The 18,748-nt window shown below is 40.1% G+C and overlaps 1 protein-coding gene across 1 annotated transcript in view; it reads left to right on the top strand.

Moving 5' to 3' along the window:
• Window positions 1-18,748, top strand: part of NALCN (sodium leak channel, non-selective) — a 214,233-nt gene that overhangs the window by 96,770 nt on the left and 98,715 nt on the right. Inside the window, exons 10-11 of the mRNA XM_009997938.1 lie at window positions 4,461-4,592; window positions 13,086-13,253. Of these exons, the coding sequence (XP_009996240.1) occupies window positions 4,461-4,592; window positions 13,086-13,253 (300 nt within the window). The remainder of the gene's footprint in view (window positions 1-4,460; window positions 4,593-13,085; window positions 13,254-18,748) is intronic.

The following is an 18,748-nucleotide window of genomic DNA, read 5'->3' on the forward strand; positions in this document are numbered from 1 at the left end:
TTTATGTCACTCATTCTCCCTCTGCCATGCAGGCAGGGGAAAGAAGTGTACCCTAGTCTGATACTCCTGAAGCGACAGAAGACTGCTTTTGGCCATGCATGGTAATGCTCCATAAGACTAAGTAATCCAGGTGGCTCCTCCTGTCAGCAACTCCATCTTGCTGGCCCTGTGGGCTGTCTTTCTGTCAGCAATTAGTTGCTTGTCATGTTGCCTGCCACACCTTCTCCTAACTTACTCTCCCTCAGCCAGCTGTTCCTGCCTTTAGTAACTCTCTGTTTAGTGGTCAGTGCAAAGGAAAACACAGAGAACAGAACTGGTCTGTTATTACTCCCACACACACTCCCAAGGGCAGAAAAAAGGGGTAATAAGGAAGAGAGACTTTAAGGTTGGAAATTAGAAGTGGAACAGGGAAAGGATCGTAACAAGTAGGAAAGCAATGAAAGATCCACAAACAAATGCACACACACATGTATATATATGTACATGAAAAACTATTTTCATGGTAGCTGATGAAGAGTCCAAAGGTCTCTTGTGGTGGAGCTGACATGGGAAAAAGGGCCAGGACACGTCTGAGGAATGGGTGAGGCTGGATTCAGCAGACCACATGGCAAGCATAAAAACAGAGAGTCAGGAGCTTCTTTCCAAGATGTCCACTGAAAGAGGGAAAGGAGCCAGGGCCCGACTTCCCTGACCTTCTGGCATCTTATAGGGTATAGCCAAAAATATGAGGGAATACTGAGGTCATCTGACCCTTCTGTGTTCTGCTCCCTGGACCTCTTTAGGGTCCTCAGTTATATCTTCTGTCTCGGGCTTGGTCATCACAGGTCATCACATCAATGCTGTAAAATTAGTTTCTGCTCCCTCAGGCCACAACAGTAAACTGTTCCTAGCTTGTATTCTTTCTGAACCTCCTTCCTTGGTGCTGAATTCTGTTACGCCAACATAATACTCTCTATTAGCTAAATTGTTTCCTTTTCAGTTCAGTTGAATTGGGAGGGCAATTGACAAGAGGCTTTATTGAATTTTACTGAATCATACTATGACTAGGATGTTATTTATGTTACTGTAATTTCTTTTCCAGCATCAAATAGATCACTGGAAATTCTTTTTACAAGTGTCCAAAGGTACAGACTGTATGAGAAAGTGTGCATATATGTACATGTGTAACAAGGCATTGTATGCATTTTTATTCTTCCTGTATTGCCATTTTGTTTCCCTGTTGTTTTTTTTGTGAAGGGAGAGAACAGTGCATTTTACAGCCTCACATTCTTGTTTGTTTTATTAAGTTCTTTCACAATTGAGGCAGAAGACTTCATTACTATGAAGAAAATTTTGACACTATTAAAAATACAGTGTAAAATATGCAGAGACATTAACTATCTGCTTAGAACCTGTGTGAAATAGAAACATAACAGACAGAGTGCTACCTTTTTTGAATCACACCACTGACAAAAATGCGTGATTGATGCCACTAGCCCTGTCTTTAGTTATTGGATTACTATAACTTGCCTTGGGGATTAAAAATGAAAGTATGACCTCATTTAGACATTCTGTTTTGGTGGCTTCAGTGTGCTTTAGGCATTGTTATTAGCCCAGGCTTGTTCTGTGTATTTCTGTAAGGCTTTAGCTCATAAGCTTACCTTTCTAGGTTGGAATATACGACTATCTGGTAGCAGTAAGATCAAAAGGAAGCCAGCTTGCGTGAGGAGGGTTGAGCTGTCTTCTGTCTCCAATGCTGTTAGTGATTTGCACAAGAACTCCAGATGTTAAGAGAGAAGAAACAGTCCTGTTAGCTGAATGCTTGTAACTATGTGCTTAGTCTCCACTCAGCTTCAATTTAAGTGAACTACCTTAAAACAGCAGTGGAATTAAAGAGAGGATGAATTTATCTTCATAGAATCATAGAATGGTTTGTGTTAAAGGGGCCAGAAAGATCATCTAGTTCCAAACCCCCTGCCATGGGCAGGGGCCCTCTCACTAGACCAGGTTGCTCGAAGCCCCATCCAGCCTGGCCTTGAACACTTCCAAGGATGGTGCAGCCACAGCTTCTCTGAGCAACCTGTTCCAGTGTCTCACAACCCTCACACTAAAGAATTTCTTCCTAGTGTCTAACCTAAATCTCCCTTCTTCCAGTTTAAAGCCATTTCCCCTTGTCCCATCTCTCCATGCCCTTTTCAGAAGACCCTCCCCAGCTTTCCTCTAGCCCCTTCAGGTACCAGAAGGCTGCTATACAATCTTCTCTAGGTCTAAGCCTATATCTTCTCTAGGCTGCTAGGCCTTCTCCAGGCCTAACTCTCTCAGCCTGTCTTCATAGGAGAGGTGCTCGAGCCCTCTGACTATCTTCAGAGCCCTCCTCTGGACATGCTCCAAGAGCTCCATCTCCTACCTATGTTGGGGGCTCCAGAACTGGACACAGTACTCCAGATGGGGTCTCACAAGAGCCAAGTAAATGAGGAGAATCACCTGTCTTGACCTGCTGGCCATGCTTCTTTTGATGCAGCCTAAGACACAGCTGGCTTTCTGGGCTGCAAGTTCACACTACTGGCTCATGTTGAGCTTCTTATCAACCAGCACCCCACGTCCTTATTCTCAGGGCTGTTTTCACTCCACCCAGCCTGTATTTGTGCTTGGGATTGCCCTGACCCAGGTGCAGGACCTGGCACTTGGTGTTATTAGACTTCATGAGGTTGGCATGGGCCCACCTCTCAAGCCTGTCAAGGTCACTCTGGATGGCATCCCTTCCTTCCAGCATGTTGACCACACCACACAGCTTGGTTTCCTCAGCAAACGTGCTAAGGGTGCAAAGTCTTGTAGGCAGATAAAAGTCTTTGCTAAAAGCCTGAACAAGTGCTCATCCTTGCAGCCTCCTATACATACCATATTGTGTTCTAATTTGATAATTAAAAACCCAGTAGTATGAAGAGTAGCTTGGCCAAGACCCTGAGCTCCAGACAGAGTTAAACATAAAATGTAAATGGGTAATTCTTTATCAGGATAACAGCCTCAGCTCAATAATGACTGAGATGGTGTTTTACAGCTATATATATATATATGAACCTTCTAACATGTTAAGATATCTTATGTAAATGTAAAAATGCATGTTACTTAATTCTTGCATTCTTCTTATAACATCTTGCATTCTTCTATAACATCTTCACATTCACAGGTCCTGTTTCTCCTGGAACAATTTAGTCACACTGATACCTGTGAGAACGACGACACAGCAGGAAAAATCCAGATTTCTGGATTGCAGCTGACTGTGCTTGAGCAGGCAGGGGTAGAGCAGATCATCTCAAGAGGTCCCTTCTAACCTAAATAGTTATATGGTTCTGTGAAACCACTACGGGCACACAAAGTCTTTAGGAAGAAGTTGAGGAGAGGCAGAGTTCATCTATATTTTGAGTTTGATTTTTCCTGACATATTTTCAGGCACTTTCACATATAAACTCAGGAGCAAATAGAAGAGGCCTTTTCCAATATGGACACAAATTTACACACAAACACAAGGATATGCATAATGGTGCATATCTTACTTCTGTTTTGTTTGCAAATAAGCCTTAAACATACAAACTGTATTACTTGGGAAAGATTGTGAAAAATACACATCTTAGTGACCGGTTATGCTTAAGATTCAAAGGTGGTTTAGTGTAAAATAATGCTACATTCTGCCTATTTGGCCCCAGCTTTTACTGGAATAGCTGTGGCTGAGCCAGTGATGGTAGTGGTTAAGTTTTCAGGGCAAATCATAAGCCCATGCTCTTTGTGGTGGTGGCCTAGAAGATAGTTCTTTGAACTTCTTTCATACTTCTATCACTACTGCCCTGGCAGCTCATGGTTGCAAACTCCTGGCCGGCACTTCATGTCTCCATTTCTCTTTTCTCTTTCGGGATTGCAGCAGCAGTAACACAAAGCATTAAGTGCACAATAGATGAATTGTCTGCAAAGTACTTCACAGTTCATTGGGCTGGATGTGCTTATCTACTATACGTAGCTATGCTCTATACTTTTAGGCAATAGTTTGACATTTGATAAATCCCATGTGCCTTATCTTTCTTGAGGAAAAGGAATGCATAAGATGGAATTGATGTTACTTGCTCCTGAACAGTAAGTCAGTAAAATCTGCATTAATAAATCATAGGGAAGGAGTGTTAACCAAGGGCAACTGAGTAGTTAGAAGTACAGTTTAGGCTTTAAAAACATACTAAAGTGATCTATATACTATTAAGTGATAAATCTTCAATTGGCAAATAAAAAACTGAAAATTAAAAAAACAGAACAATTTGCACATTTAAAACAGTTGAAGCAATATATTACAATATCTTTTAAAGAGTAATGAATTAGAATAAATAAACTTTATAAAAAACATTATTATAACAGATTATGTTTTGATAGTGTAATGAAACTTCATAATGCCTGTGTTTTTACTATTTTGATGATAAAATTTTCTTTTTCTTTTGCAGAAAATGATGAGGTCATCTGTGTTTCATATGTTCATACTAAGCATGGTGGCTGTAGATGTGATTGTTGCTGCTAGTAACTACTACAAAGGAGAAAATTTCAAGAGACAATATGATGAATTTTACCTAGCTGAGGTAAGAATGCTGAAATGACTATCTGGATATTTTGCAAGATAAACTGAAGTAGGAAATGTGAATGTCAAGAACACTTAAGCATGTAATTTTTTTATTCCCTTAAGAGTTTTGAAAGTTCTTTGCTAACTTTTTCAAGTTTCTCTGTCTGACAGCAGCTGACAGCCCTATCTTAAAGCCTTCTGAAAGGTACTTTCCTCAAAAAAAATGTCAGTGGTAATGAGCTGAGGCTTAATTATAATATTTGCAGGTAATGCATGGCTGCTGAGTTGCTATCTTTCTTTAGCAGGAGTGTAACTTCCCAAAGAATTTAACTTTTAAAAAATGACAAAACACTTGACTTTAAAGAATATACAACTTCTTCCTAAGTTGTATTTATTCAACTTATTCTTAAGCTGCAAGAAAGTCCTTAAGCATAACCAAAGCAGTGTTGCAAATAGCCTGGCTTCGTTAACCTCAGGAGCACTCTGCAAAAAACCACATTTATTCAGTCATGAATTTGGTGAAGAAGGAGCCTATGCCACTGTACCAGTGAAGTGGAGGTAGAAAGTTTCTTTATAAGTGACATTCTGGCAGGGAGCCTGCTTGAGTCATTAGCTGGTCAAGGACTTTACTGTGGAGCATGCACTAGAGAACCTAGAGCCTTGCCTGCATGTCTTTTAAATACTATTTAACCCAGGTGGGTTTTTTTAAAAATTCTTTAAAGACTTGAAGTCTTTGGTACTAGTGTGCAGGCATAGCTTCAAACAGATATTTGTTCTTCCTGAAACAAGAGTGAAATCATTATTGCTAGCATTCTTTAGTAAAAATCCATATTTGCATGGATGGTGTGAATGTTCAGCCATCAGTGCTGAAATTTGCTGAGATCAATTCTCTGAAAGTGTTGATCACAGTTCCCTGGGTAGGGCACATGTCCAGCTTTATGGCTACTGCAGTTTCCCTGGCTTTGATAATTACACAGTCCTTCTTTGGGGCCGGAAGGGACATTCTTCAGCTAGAGGTCATGATAGCATTATATTCCTGGTGATTCCTCTCTAATGGGTACCGACTCGCTGGCTACCAATGTTAGCAATACCAATGACAATGGAATAACAAGTCAGAAAGTTCAGTGATTTGTACTCTTGGGGTTTTAAAGGTCTAAATACATTTGAGAGCAGAGTCAAATGCACAACCAGTTTGGACAGCATGGAGATTTCAAACTGAAATTTAGATTTAGATGAGTTATGAGGAAGAAATGCCCTGCTGTGAAGGTGGCAAAGCATTGGGTCAGGTTGCCCAGAGAAGCTGTGGCTGCCTCATTCCTGGAAATGTTCAAGGCCAAGTTGGATGGGGCTTTGGGCAACCTGGTGTAGTGGGAGGTTTCTCTGCCTATGCAGGGGGCTTGGAACTTGGTGATCTTTAAGGTCCCTTCCAACTCAAACCATTCTATGGTCTATGATTCAATGAACTTTAAACCCTTTAGGTTCATTATGATGCTTTATTAATCTCTTTTTTTAAGGGAGATTGAGTTGGTACTGGTTTTTAATTTATTTTAGTTTCAGAATTTGTACCTGATCTCTCATCTCTTAAAATCTTAGGAGGCTCAGGTTTCATCAGTTGGGGGAAAAAAAAAAAAAAAAAAAAAAAAAAGTTAAAGAAGGCACCAGGGTCTAAACCTTCAAAAAAGTGCAGATTATAGAGACAACAGTGGTATGTCATGCTCTGTTGTCTCTCATGCCACTGGAGATAGCTGTGGTTTGCATGAACACTGAGCAAGTATTGGCCCAGCCAAAAGTTACAAGAGCAATTGTGAAATGTTTTATCTTGATTTCTTCTCAAGTTCTGAGCATATTCAACAAACATGAACGTGAAAGGGGATTATCCTTGGAATAAGACATCAGAATAAAACTAATAAATGTTGAATTATCTTATGGCACCCCCTGCATATTTGAGAATAGAAGTCACGACAGGGAAACTCATTGTAATCTCTGTTGTGTTTTAACCCTGGCAGGCATCTCAGCCCTCCACAGCCACTTGCTCACTCTTCCCTGGTGGGATGATGGAGAGGATCAACAGGGTAAAGTGAGAAAACTCACAGGGTGAGATAAGGGACAGTTTATTAGGTAAAGCAAAAGGTGTGTGCACAAGCAAAGCAACATCAGCAATTAATTCACTGCTTCCCATAGGCAGGCAGGTTTCAGCCAGCTCTAGGAAAACTATGTCGTGTAATGGTTACCTGGGAAGACAAACGTCATCACTGTGACCATTCCCTCTTCCTTCTTCTTCCTCACAGCTTTTATTGCTGAGCACAACATATGGTATGGAATATCCCACAGGTGAGAGGTCGTCAGCTGTCCCAGCAGTGTCTTCTCCCAGCCTCATGTACACCCTCAACCTGCTTGCTGGGTGGGTGGTGTGAGAAGCAGAAAAGACCTTGATGCTGTGCAAGCACTTCTCAGGAACAGCTAAAACATTCCTATATTACCAACACTGTTTTATCACTAATCCAAAACAGTATCATAAAAACTACAATGAAGAAAATTAACTCTATCCCAGCCAAAACCAGTACAATATCCTAGGCTAGAAAGAAATAATTAAGTCAGCATTAAAGCCTGAGACTATGAGCTTTTCACAGTAGGCAGTTTTGCTTTATACCCAGGATACAGCAAGCAGAGCCTGGATTCTTAACAAAATAATATTCTATTTATATTCAAAATAGGAAACGCTGCATGTGCTATTTCTATTTTGATGCAGAATATATAGTATAATTATGCTTTTATTAATCAGTGGTAGAAACACTCTCTTCAACATCTATTTAAAGTGTAGGGTTTGGAATTTTTTCCCAACAGAAATACTTGCCAGGGTATAATAATTCAAGATGACTAAGTCATGTAGACTAGTGTATTGTAATTCTGTCCTACAGGCAATGTCTGTTTTTCTTTAAAAATATATTCTTCTGTCTCTGCATAGCCTAGTTTATAATTTATTAATGGGGAGATTGTCAGAAATCTCATTTGTTTGCATTCTACATATTTGCATTTATAAGTACATAAGGTAAATTAGTCTGAAATAGAGAAGGGTGTTTTGGCATTTTATTTATAAGGCTTATTCTTTTGATGTCCATTTCTTAGGGTTTTTGGGTTTTTTTATTTACCTGTGATGCTTTTACTTGAGACACTTTTAAAATCAAACAGCAAACTCCCAGTATCTTGCAGATGGAAGTAAAAATATAGTATCAGAAGAGCAGAAGAGTTAAAACAATCCTGGGAGAGAGAAGAAATGTACAAGATGGTGTCATTTCCTCCTTGGTTATTGTAAAACTTGGTCTTTGTAGCACAGTGCATAGAAATAAATCATTTTTGAGAGTCTTGAAGAGGCTGAATACTCAAATGATGTGGATTATTCCATGGTGACTGGTTTGTTTCCTTGATGAGGGAGACTGGTTGGAGCAGGATGCACTGCTGTTGCTCTGTATTTTCCATTAGACTAGGCTGCAGATAGCTTTCCCCTCAGAGGGATGTTACCTGAGCAGCCAACAGCAGTAAGGATTCCCTTTCCTAAAGGAAATGACCAAACAGGTTACAGCAAACATATCTGGCTTTCTGATACATTTTCCAGATGTCACAGAATCACAGTGTTACCTTAATTGGAAAAGAACTTCAAATCATGAGTCCAACCATTAACCAAACACTGATAAGTCCTTAACTAAACCATACCCCCAAGTACTATGTCTAAACAACTTTTAAATATCTCCAGGGATGGTAACTGCAACACTGTCCTGAGTAGTCTGTTATGCCTGATAACCCCTTTGATTAATACATTCTTCCTAACATCCAGTCTAAGCCTCCCGTAGCACAACTTGAGGCCATTACCTTTTGTCCTATCAATTGTAACTCCATTGAACAGCACAATCCCCAATTCACTACAATCTTTCAGGTAGTTGTAGAGAGTGATGAGGTGTCCCCTAAACCTTTTCTCTAGGCTAAGCAACCCCAGCTTCCTCAGCCACTGCTGGTAAAACATATGCTCCAAACCATTCATCAGCTTCATTGCCCTGCTTTGGACATGCTCTAGTAGCTCGATGATCTTCCTGTAGTGAGGGGCCCAGAACTGCACACAGTACTTGAGGTGTGGCCTCATCAGTGCCAGGTATCCCTATACTTGGATCACCTCCCTGAGCCCTGCTGGCCACACCATTCCTTATACAGGCCAGAATGCCATTGGCCTTCTTGGCCACCTGGGCACACTGCTGGCTCACGTTCATCCAGCTGTCAGTTAACACCCCCAGGTCCCTCTCTGCTGGGCAACTCTCCAGCAACTCCTCCTCGAGCCTGTAGCACTGCCAGGGGTTGTTGTGGCCCAACATGTGGCCTTATGTCATCTTGGAAGCTGATGGCATTAGGGGCAGACATGTCTAATAAAGTAGCTCACAGGGTCCATTTGATATAACGCACATGGTAGTGGCCTAGAACTGTAGAAATACATCCACTTAAATTCAGTAGAAAAAACTAAGTGAAGTTACTGAGTTATCCAGTAATAAGAAATAAAGAGCTTTCTTTTTTGGAAAGAGAAGACAGATTCAAGAGAAAAGGGGACAAAGGTTAGACAAAAAGATAAAAGACAGAAGTTAATTCTAAACCCAGATCCCATTTGTTGCATAATTTTGTGTACCCGATAGTAAGTAAGAGGTTCTGACAAGCATTTCAACTTGTATTCATCAGCCTTGCAGATAAAGCAAAACCAGACAGGATTAGTCGGAACTCTGGTGCAGTGTCTGAGAACCTGGAAAAAGAAGAGCTTCAAACTCATTTGGTAGCTGTTATTGAGGATGTTGGCTTTATCTGCTCAATACCTAGACAAATAGTGATGGGTGTTTGTTTTGTGTGCAACTGCCACATTGTCTTCCATTATAAGATGTTACAGACTAGACGTCGTATTGGAGTTGTGTGAGATTCCTACAAGTACTGTCTTACAAGGTCTGAAAAAACAGAGTTCAAAACCAGGTTCTCCTGTACACTTCCTCCTAGGCTCATTTTGTACTCTGTCCCTTTGTGCTGCTACCTTTTTCTAGCCTTTATCCTGTCCTGGCTGAAGGAAAGACTCAGTGCTGGGTCAAATCTGGTAGCAAGGGAAGTGCTGGAAATCTGTGCCCTTAATCCCACTTATCCTGTTCAGAATAATTATCTTTCCCAACAGATTGATAACCTTTCAAATAAGCTACAGTTACAAGGGAAACTAAATGGGTCTGTCACTGTTCAATGTTGGCTGATACTGAGCTCTGCCTCTGCTAAAAAACATTAAGGGTCTACTGGTAAAAGTTAATGTTGCTGAAGGTGACATTCATACCATAAAGCTTCCAGGTGATTGAATGGGAGGTAGCCCTCAGAGAAGCAGCCCATTACCGGTAGCTTCTCTTCAGTCTCCCCAGAGTAAAATTGTCAACCTGGTGGAGGGTGGCTGCTCCTGTGTCACACCTGTTTTTAATCTATGTGTCTGCTGTAGCATCTTATGTGAATTTGCCTTTTCTCTACAGCAATCACAGAATCACAGAATATTAGGCATTGGAAGGGACCTCTGAAGATCATTGAGTCCAAACCCCCTGCCACAGCAGTTTCAAAAAACCCCACACAACTAGGGCAGATCACTCAGAAAGGCATCCAGACAGGTCTTGGAAGTCTCCAGAGAAGAAGACTCCACAGCCTCTCGGGGGAGCCTGTTCCAGTGCTCTGTAACCCTCACAGTAAACAAGTTCTTCCTCATGTTGAGGTGTAATTTCCTGTGCTTGAATTTGAATCCATTGCCCCTCGTCCTATCACAGGGCACAGGTGAAAAGATTTTGGCCCTGCCTTCTTGATGCCCAGCCCTCATGTATTTATAGACATTAATTAGATCCCCCCTCAGTCTTCTCCTCTCTTGACTGAAAAACCACAGGTCTCTCAGCCTTTCCTTGTAAGGCAGGTGTTCCAGTCCCTTAATCATCCTTGTAGCCCTCCGTTGGACTCTCTCAAGTCCTGGCCCTGTCCCTCTTGAACATCTCAGCCCAGAACTGGACACAATACTCCCAGCAAGGTCTCACCAGGGCCAAGTAGAGGGGGAGGAGAACCTCCCTTGATCTGCTGGACACTCCTTTTAATGTACCCCAAGATACCATTGGCCTTCTTGGCCACAAGGGCACATTGATGTCCCATCGATAATGTGTTGTCTACCAGGACGCCAAGGTCCTTCTCCACAGAGCTGCTCTCTAGAAGATCATCTCCTAGCCTGTACTGGTGCATTTTGTTGTTCTTCACAGGTGCAGGACTTTCAAGTGAGTTCAGTTTTTTAGAAATTTGTGAAATTGTATTACATTTCACACCTAACAAAAAGCTCTAGTCAGATATTTTGAATCTTCTCCTGTAATTAATTACAAGGAAGGAAAAAAATACAAGCTCTGATCAGATGTTATGCAAACCATCTGATACATTTTTAAGTGCTAGTGGTTTGAATTCGTTTGACAAGCATGTAAAATGCAAATGATCCCGCCCACACATTTTTAGAATAAATTAAAATACGCTTAACATCATATTTGTTAGTCTTTTCCTAATAAGAAGCCTATGTGCTCTGAAGTATATACGTGTGTGTATTTAAATGGCATTGTTATTCCACCTGCTGTGAAGCTGAATTCCAGCTGCTTTCTACCCACTGTTCCATTTTTCTTAATTCACCCCTCTTATTCTTCCAGGACTCAGTACTAACACCTTCTCCTTTAAAAGTGAGCTTGCATTTAAAATTTTTGAGAAAATATTTTCCTTGTGTTTCAGATAGAGATTTTCAAGTAATGGAGTAGCTTCCTCAAACCTGGCTCATTGTTCTTCTTGAGCTCTTTGGGCTACCAGAAGAAGGGCTGTGAAACTGGCCAGATACATTAAAGAATATGAGCATGAAAGTGTCCCTACGCTGTATACATGGATCCTTACATGTCTGAAATCACAGAAATATATATTAGTAGTATTTCTTCCCTAATGTGAAGACATATGTTGAATGCTATGAAAAATTTTGGCTTGATTTAGTCACTCAGAGGACATTTGACACCTGGTAGCTATTTTTCATGCCTTGAGGAAGCCATCTAATATAACATAGCTCTGCTCCTAAGCAGCTGTGGGGACTAGGGGAATAAACACAGGACATAAACTTCACTGTTTAATTTCCATTTCCACTCCTGCTTGTGACAGTCCGGTACACATAAAATATGTACAATTTTATTTAGCTATCTCACAACCTCCCTCTATCATGTTGATAAATATCTTTTTCATGGACTGGAGAGTTTAAATTTTAAATAATGTGAGTACTTAAGGCAGTATCCCAGGGTTCATCACTGTCACATTCAGGATTAAAATCTTCATCTAATTTTGTTAACCCCTGCCAAATCCAGTAAACCTTATGGTCCGCAGCCAATTAATCTCTCCCATCTTAAAAGACTAACAATGTTTCTGCTCAAAGGAGGTTTGAACTCTGTTTTGTTAATGTTTGCACAGCAGTTTGAAAGTATTAGTTATATATAGATACTACCTAATGTTATTTCAATGTTTCTTTCAAGCCCCAAAGTGTGTAAGGGATGCAAGAGGAACATTTTTGAGTCAAGGACATTGGGTTTCCTGGCTGCTGGGAGGCTGAGGGAGTATCTCAGAGGATATACAGTGATAAGTTAAAAAGGCAGGTGAGGAAGGAGTGTGTCTAGGCATAAATATTTTCAGCAGTGAGGGAAGAAAGAGAAAATAAATTTTGAAGATATAAACCAATGCAAAATTGTCTCCCTTTTTTCAAGCCAAACATCATGCATTTATTGTGCAAATATTTCAGGAAAAATGTCTGAAAGAATCCCACAATCATCCAGTGCTTGCAAGTAGATTTCTTCTCTTCTAACTTCCCACTTTGCTCTCTTTGCTGAAATTTTTAACACCATCACTTTTTGAAATTGTGAAAATTTACCAATTCTGGACTGAATTTTTTCTATTTTTTTAAAATTTGTTATAATGCTTAAGTCCCGTCATGCCTTTTCTACCTGTTTTGGTTGTCATATTACTATGGATGTTTTAGAAAATTGAAGTAGCAACTTTCAAATAAGAGACCTTTAGACTTTGGTCTGTTCTTTAGGTCTCTTAAAATTCTTCAGACAGCTAATACATGTTGCTTCACATTTTGAAAAAAAATCTCTTCTTTTGTGTATATCTGTGTACAGAAAGTGAAAGGTCAGCTAGGTGGATGCACTATTTCATGCTTTTCAAATTCTGGAATCTACATGTCTGTGTTAAAATTTCAGAAAATTTCATAAAGTATACATTTTAAGGAAGGGTATGAGCCAATATGAGGAAATCTGTTATTGATTGTTTATTTTGTTTAGAGTATGAACTTTTGTGTTAAATATAATGGAGATCTTTATTTTTGCCACACAAAACCTTGATAGACATAATGACATAGAAACGTGTAATTTATCTCAGTATTTTAAATGCATCTTTCTTTTTTTATATATTCATCTAGGTTGCTTTTACAGTTCTGTTTGATTTAGAAGCTCTCCTGAAGATTTGGTGTTTGGGTTTCACAGGATACATCAGCTCATCTCTTCACAAGTTTGAGCTGCTGCTTGTGATTGGAACCACTCTTCATATTTATCCAGATCTTTATCACTCTCAGTTTACATATTTTCAGGTATGATCAGCCACTTCTACATATTAACCTGTATACCAATTTAAAAAATTGTCCATGAACATTTCTCTCTCATTTGTTTCCATTCTCAGACTAATTAAGTTCTCACAATAATGACTCATTTTGAAAATACTTTCAAAATAACAAATAGGTCTGTTCTTAACTATGTTTATTGGGTGGATTCTTTGTAATTTTGCTTAGAAGTCCTTTTTTCACTAATTTCCATTTCTTATCTGAGCTACAGTGTTCAGTAGGTTCTAAATTAGTTTATTCACTGTCCATTCAGTAGTTAACAGCATTGCCTTCCTGTAGTGTCCATCACTGCTTTCCTGGCTTCTAACCCTAAAGCCTCAGGACACTTGCTGTTGCTTCTCCGAATCTTCATCTCTGTGGCAGTCACATACCTCACCAAGAGTCTCTTCAGCAATTATTGTGGGTGTCGTGAGGTAATTTCTCCAGGATCCTCATAGTGTTTGTTCTTACAACTCTCCAACCATTCCTTATGTAGAGGGAAAATGTGTTTATTGAGGTTCTTCCTACATTTTCACCTTGGGGAAGAGCAGGAAGGGGGGACAAAGAAAGACTGATTAACTTGGATTTCTGATTCTTCCCCTGTCAGCCAGTCCAACCAATACCCCATTCATCCTGCATGAAGTGTTTAAGGTTCCTCCAGTTATGGGAGAAAACACTGAGATTCATTATAACGTGTTATATTCTACTGTGGTAACGGAAGGGATTAAAAATATATTAAAAGATTCATATCTGTCCATTATTCAGAAATGGATTGGCATGGTGAATAATTAATAATTGATAAAGGCCAATAATAAATTTAAGAATCATGGAATCATAGAATACTTAAGGTTGGAAGGGACTTTAAAGATCATCATGTTCCAACCTCCCTGCCATGCGCAGGGACACCTCACACTAGACCAGGTTGCACAAAGCCTCACCCAACCTGGCCTGAAAGACCTCCAGGGATGGGGCTTCCACAATCTCCCTGGGCAACCTATTCCAGCGCCTTTCTACCTTCATGATGATGAATTTCTTTCTGATATCTAACCTAAATCTACCCTCTTCCAGTTTAAAACCATTACCCCTTGTCCTGTCACTGCCCTGTCTGTTGAAAAGCCCCTCCCCAGATTTTCTGTAGCCCCTTCAGGTGCTGGAAAGCTGCTATAAGGTCTCCCTGGATCCTTCTCTTCTCCAGGCTGAACAGCCCCAACTCCCTCAGCCTGTCTTCATAGCAGAGGTGCTCCAGCCCTTGGATCATCTTGGTGGCCCTTCTCTGGACCCTCTCCAACAGGTCTATATCTTTCCTGTGCTGAGGGCTCCAGAACTGTACACAGTACTCCAGGTGCAGCCTCACCAGAGCTGAGTAGAGGGGCAGAACCACCTCCCTGGCCCTGCTGGTCACACTTCTTTTGATGCAGCCCAGGATGCAGTTGCTCTCTGGGCTCCAGCACACACTGGTGGCTCCTGTCAAGCTTCCCATCAACTACCACCCCCAGGTCCTTCTCCTCAGGACTGGCTCTCCAGCCATTCTCCCCCAGCCTGTATTTGTGCCTGGGGTTGTGCTGACCCAGGTGCAGGACCTTGAGCTTCGCCTTGTTGAACTTCATTAGTTTGGCACTGGCCCACTTCTCCAGCCTGGCAAGGTTGCCAGACAGAGTTCTGTCAATAATTGCCATTAGCTGTAGTGACACATTGTAATCGAGTAAAATATAGGAGAAGCAGTCTAAGTGTGTGCTAAAATATGATGGCCTTTTAATTCTTCTGTAAAATCCATCCTGTGGGTTTTTTTAAAAAATTCTACAAGCCTTCTCAAGAAAGCTTTCAGTGTGACAAATCCTATTTTGCTTTCACCTGGTATCATTTTCAATTTTTAGATGGTTATAGTTTTGATTCTGCTGTTGAAATATGTAAAATGTTGTTATTCAAAGTGGTGTGATATTTCTCATCTGCAAGAAAACATGATCTGTCAGGAGTATGTCATTGTACTCATGTCAAAAGCACATGGGAAACCTGTCTGGGAGCTCTCCATTAATACAGATAGAAACTTAGTTTGTCCATATTAATTAGAGTCCACTTACATGTGATGATTTCTTTCTAGGAATTCCAACTATAAATTGTCAACATGTTGGACTAAGTTGGTAGCAAATCATAGGATTGAAAGTATAATGAAAATGTACCCAGGTGTTGTTAATCAAAGAATAAGTCTTTTTAATGGATTTCTTTAGTTTGGTGAGGCAGGGTCAGTGGTGGGGTTTTTGTTAAAAGGTGCTAGCTTTTATGAAAGAGAATATCAGGAAGTGATTTCTTTTTCTCTAAAATATGTGAGACATACATATTACAAGCAGAAAGCCCCACTACACTGAAAGATTTGGGTTGTATTTTGCAATTCAAATCTGAAGAGGCAACTAACAGTAAGGTTGGAAAATACTTTACGTTTGATGTTAGTGTATGAAGGAGGTACACACTGTATTTCTCCTGCAATTAAGCTTCTGGGCAAGCTAGATAACACATTTTTATAACAACCAAGGTCAAAAGGTCTTTTTCACATGATGTTAGGCAGCTTTCCAGGCCTTTAGGTATTAAACATAACAGGTTAAATGTGTTCCTTGTCAGCCAACAAAACAGATTACTGAAGGCAGAAGTATTAGTTGACAAATTCCAAGATAGCAAGCAGAAATACCATTTGGCTTATCTAGCCTTCCTTAGCATGTATTTCAGTCTGCATTATTCATTGATCTTTATCATTACTTGGCAACACATCATTCACTTTTAACCGCACTGGCTACTGTCCACCCTGTCTTTCTTGCATTCACTTTGAACAGTCTTCTGTGAAAGACAGCAGCAAAGCACCATGGCTGTAGTCGACAGAACATTAAATCAGTGGAAAAATGTCAGAATTTGTGTTTTATTGTAGAGCCCGGAAATAAACAGGTATGAAAAGTAGCATTGGCTACTGTCCACCCTCCCACCTGTCTTTCTTGCATTCAGTTTGAACAGCCTTCTATGAAAGGCAACAGCAAAGCAGCATGGCTATAGTCAACAGAACACAAAATCAGTGGAAAAATGTCAGAATTTGCATTTTATTGTAGAGACCAGTAATAAACAGGCATGAAAAGGAGAGATTTAAAAAGAATTTGACTGAAAAGATGGCATTGTATTTGTGTTTCGGGATAATATTGCTGAGTCATTTTCTGAATAAATATCATCCCTTTTAGAAGATGCAGCCATTCTTTGTAGCAAAGCTGTGGTTCTGCTTTTGTATTTTTCATTTTGATTTTGTTTTTAATATGTTTTTATATTTAATCCAAACAGGGCACCTTCTACAGCTCTTTAATACAATTTGGGATCCAATTACATAGCATGCATAAATGTTCATTAGAGTGTACTTTTGCTAGATTCAATTTGTTACATAATGAAAATAAATGAAAAAAAACAGATAGTATCAATAAGATTAGTGTGTTGCTTAAAGGTCAATTAAAGATCCCCAAAGGAAGAGGGGAAAAAGTAAGGCAGATAACACAGTTTATCTAATGCACAACTCAGCATACTGAGTAGCATGAAATATTCACCTCACGGGGGCCAGTGTTTACACTAATATTGATTGGAACAGAGCTGACATTTACACTGTGAGTAGATCTTGCAAGAAGGCACCATGTTTGCATGTTCATAGTACTTGGAAATCTCACTCATCTCTTTGTCTTTAACTTCCTTAGTGACTGCTTTCATGTACTCATGATACCAATGTGAAAGAAAGCACTTTATCTCACCATGGTCTAATGTGAAAGTTAAGCTGTCTAGTGTAACCTCTATACCTAGGACCCTTTTAAACTACTGAAGACAGTGAAGGCTTGTCCTGTCTCACACAAGGGGTCTGGTGTGTTTGGAATAAGTGAGTGGACTTTTTGTCTCTTTCTCCCCTTTGACAGTAAAGCCCAGATGACTAGCTTATTCTGCATACTTGAGAGATGATAGGTAGAGATACAAGTTTCATGCAAAATGCAAAGGTGTACATTATTAACAAGCTACAAGGGATAGTGATGTCTTTCTGTAAACAGCTGCCATATCCTTCTTTCAAACTTACTTTCTCTCCAAAAGAAGCACAGTAATTGTATTTGACTTGTACATAAGTCAGCCTTTAATTGCACTGTAATTCCTACCTTTCAGTTTCAATATTACTCATATGGAAATAGAGGCAATACCTTGGGCTGTAGTCTTTTTTTTAAGAACTACAGAATCTCATGTGCCTCATATGCTTCTGTTGTCTCCATCAACTGTTGATGCCACTGCCTCTTGTTGATACTGATTTTACTTTACTGCCACCATGAATAGCAGAAATAAGAGGTTCACAGCTGTCAGCAGCTTTTGCAAGGTAGAGTCAGCAGTGAATGGGTCAGGAGTTCCACACACAATCACAGTTCTGTCGGCACTACTAATACTGAGAGGTGTCAATTATGTCAGTGACACACAGTGATGGTTCCTCTGATATTGAGAAATACCACCCAGAATTTCCCTTGGGGTAATGGCTTTAAACTGGAAGAGGGTAGATTTAGTTTAGACATTAGGAAGAAATTCTTTATTGTGAGGGTGGTGAGCCACTGGCAAAGGTTGCCCAGGGAAGTTGTGAAAGCCCCATCACTGGACGTGTTCAAGACCAGGGTGAATGGGGCTTTGAGCAACCTGGTCTAGTGTGTGGTGTCCCTGCCCATGCATGGGGGTTGGAACTAGATGACCTTTAAGATCCCTTCCAACCCAAACCATTCTATGACAGAGTATAAAAAAGCAAAATATGTTTGTTACCAGACTTCCTAGTTTATACAGTACACTATACAAGCAATTTTGTCTTTGATCACTGAAATGGAAAGAGGACCTGTGAAAGAATAGTTTGCAGTTCGTTATGTGAATATATAATGTGATGTAACGGACAACACAGAATCATAGAAAAATCTTGGTTGGAAGTGGCCTTTCAAAGGCATTTCACCTAGCCTGCTAGGTGAGCCTGCTCTTTTCTTCAAAGACTGCTCAGAACCTCCGTTTAGAATAAGGATGAATTTTAAACAGCGGTGATAGTAAAATGGGAGCAATTCACCCAGTAGATTCTCAGTTGCTAAATCTAGACTAATATATTTGGATACACTTTGATCTCTCCCTCACACCATTCATACATTTGGTATCACACTATAAACCTTCATTGGCCTGTAATTCCACATTACATCCACATTTCTATCCGTGATGAGTTTTGCATGTCTTTGTTGCCTTTGTTACTCTGAAACATGAGCTTACCCATTTGCCTTTCAGTGTTGACTGTTGGTAATTGTACAGTTGTTTATAGCCTTGTATAGCCTTCAGTACTTTCCTGGGCCTGTGCTGTCAAGACCTCTGCTGTCATACTATGCCTGTATGCCTGATGCTGCATTTGAGGAAGGAGTCATAGATAGCTAATTCTCTGCAAAATTGCTGCTTATTGTACTATATGTTAAGGGGGAAAA

Source organism: Chaetura pelagica, unplaced genomic scaffold, assembly GCF_000747805.2.
Source record: "Chaetura pelagica isolate M959 unplaced genomic scaffold, ChaPel_1.0 scaffold123, whole genome shotgun sequence".
NCBI classification, from domain to species: domain Eukaryota; kingdom Metazoa; phylum Chordata; class Aves; order Apodiformes; family Apodidae; genus Chaetura; species Chaetura pelagica.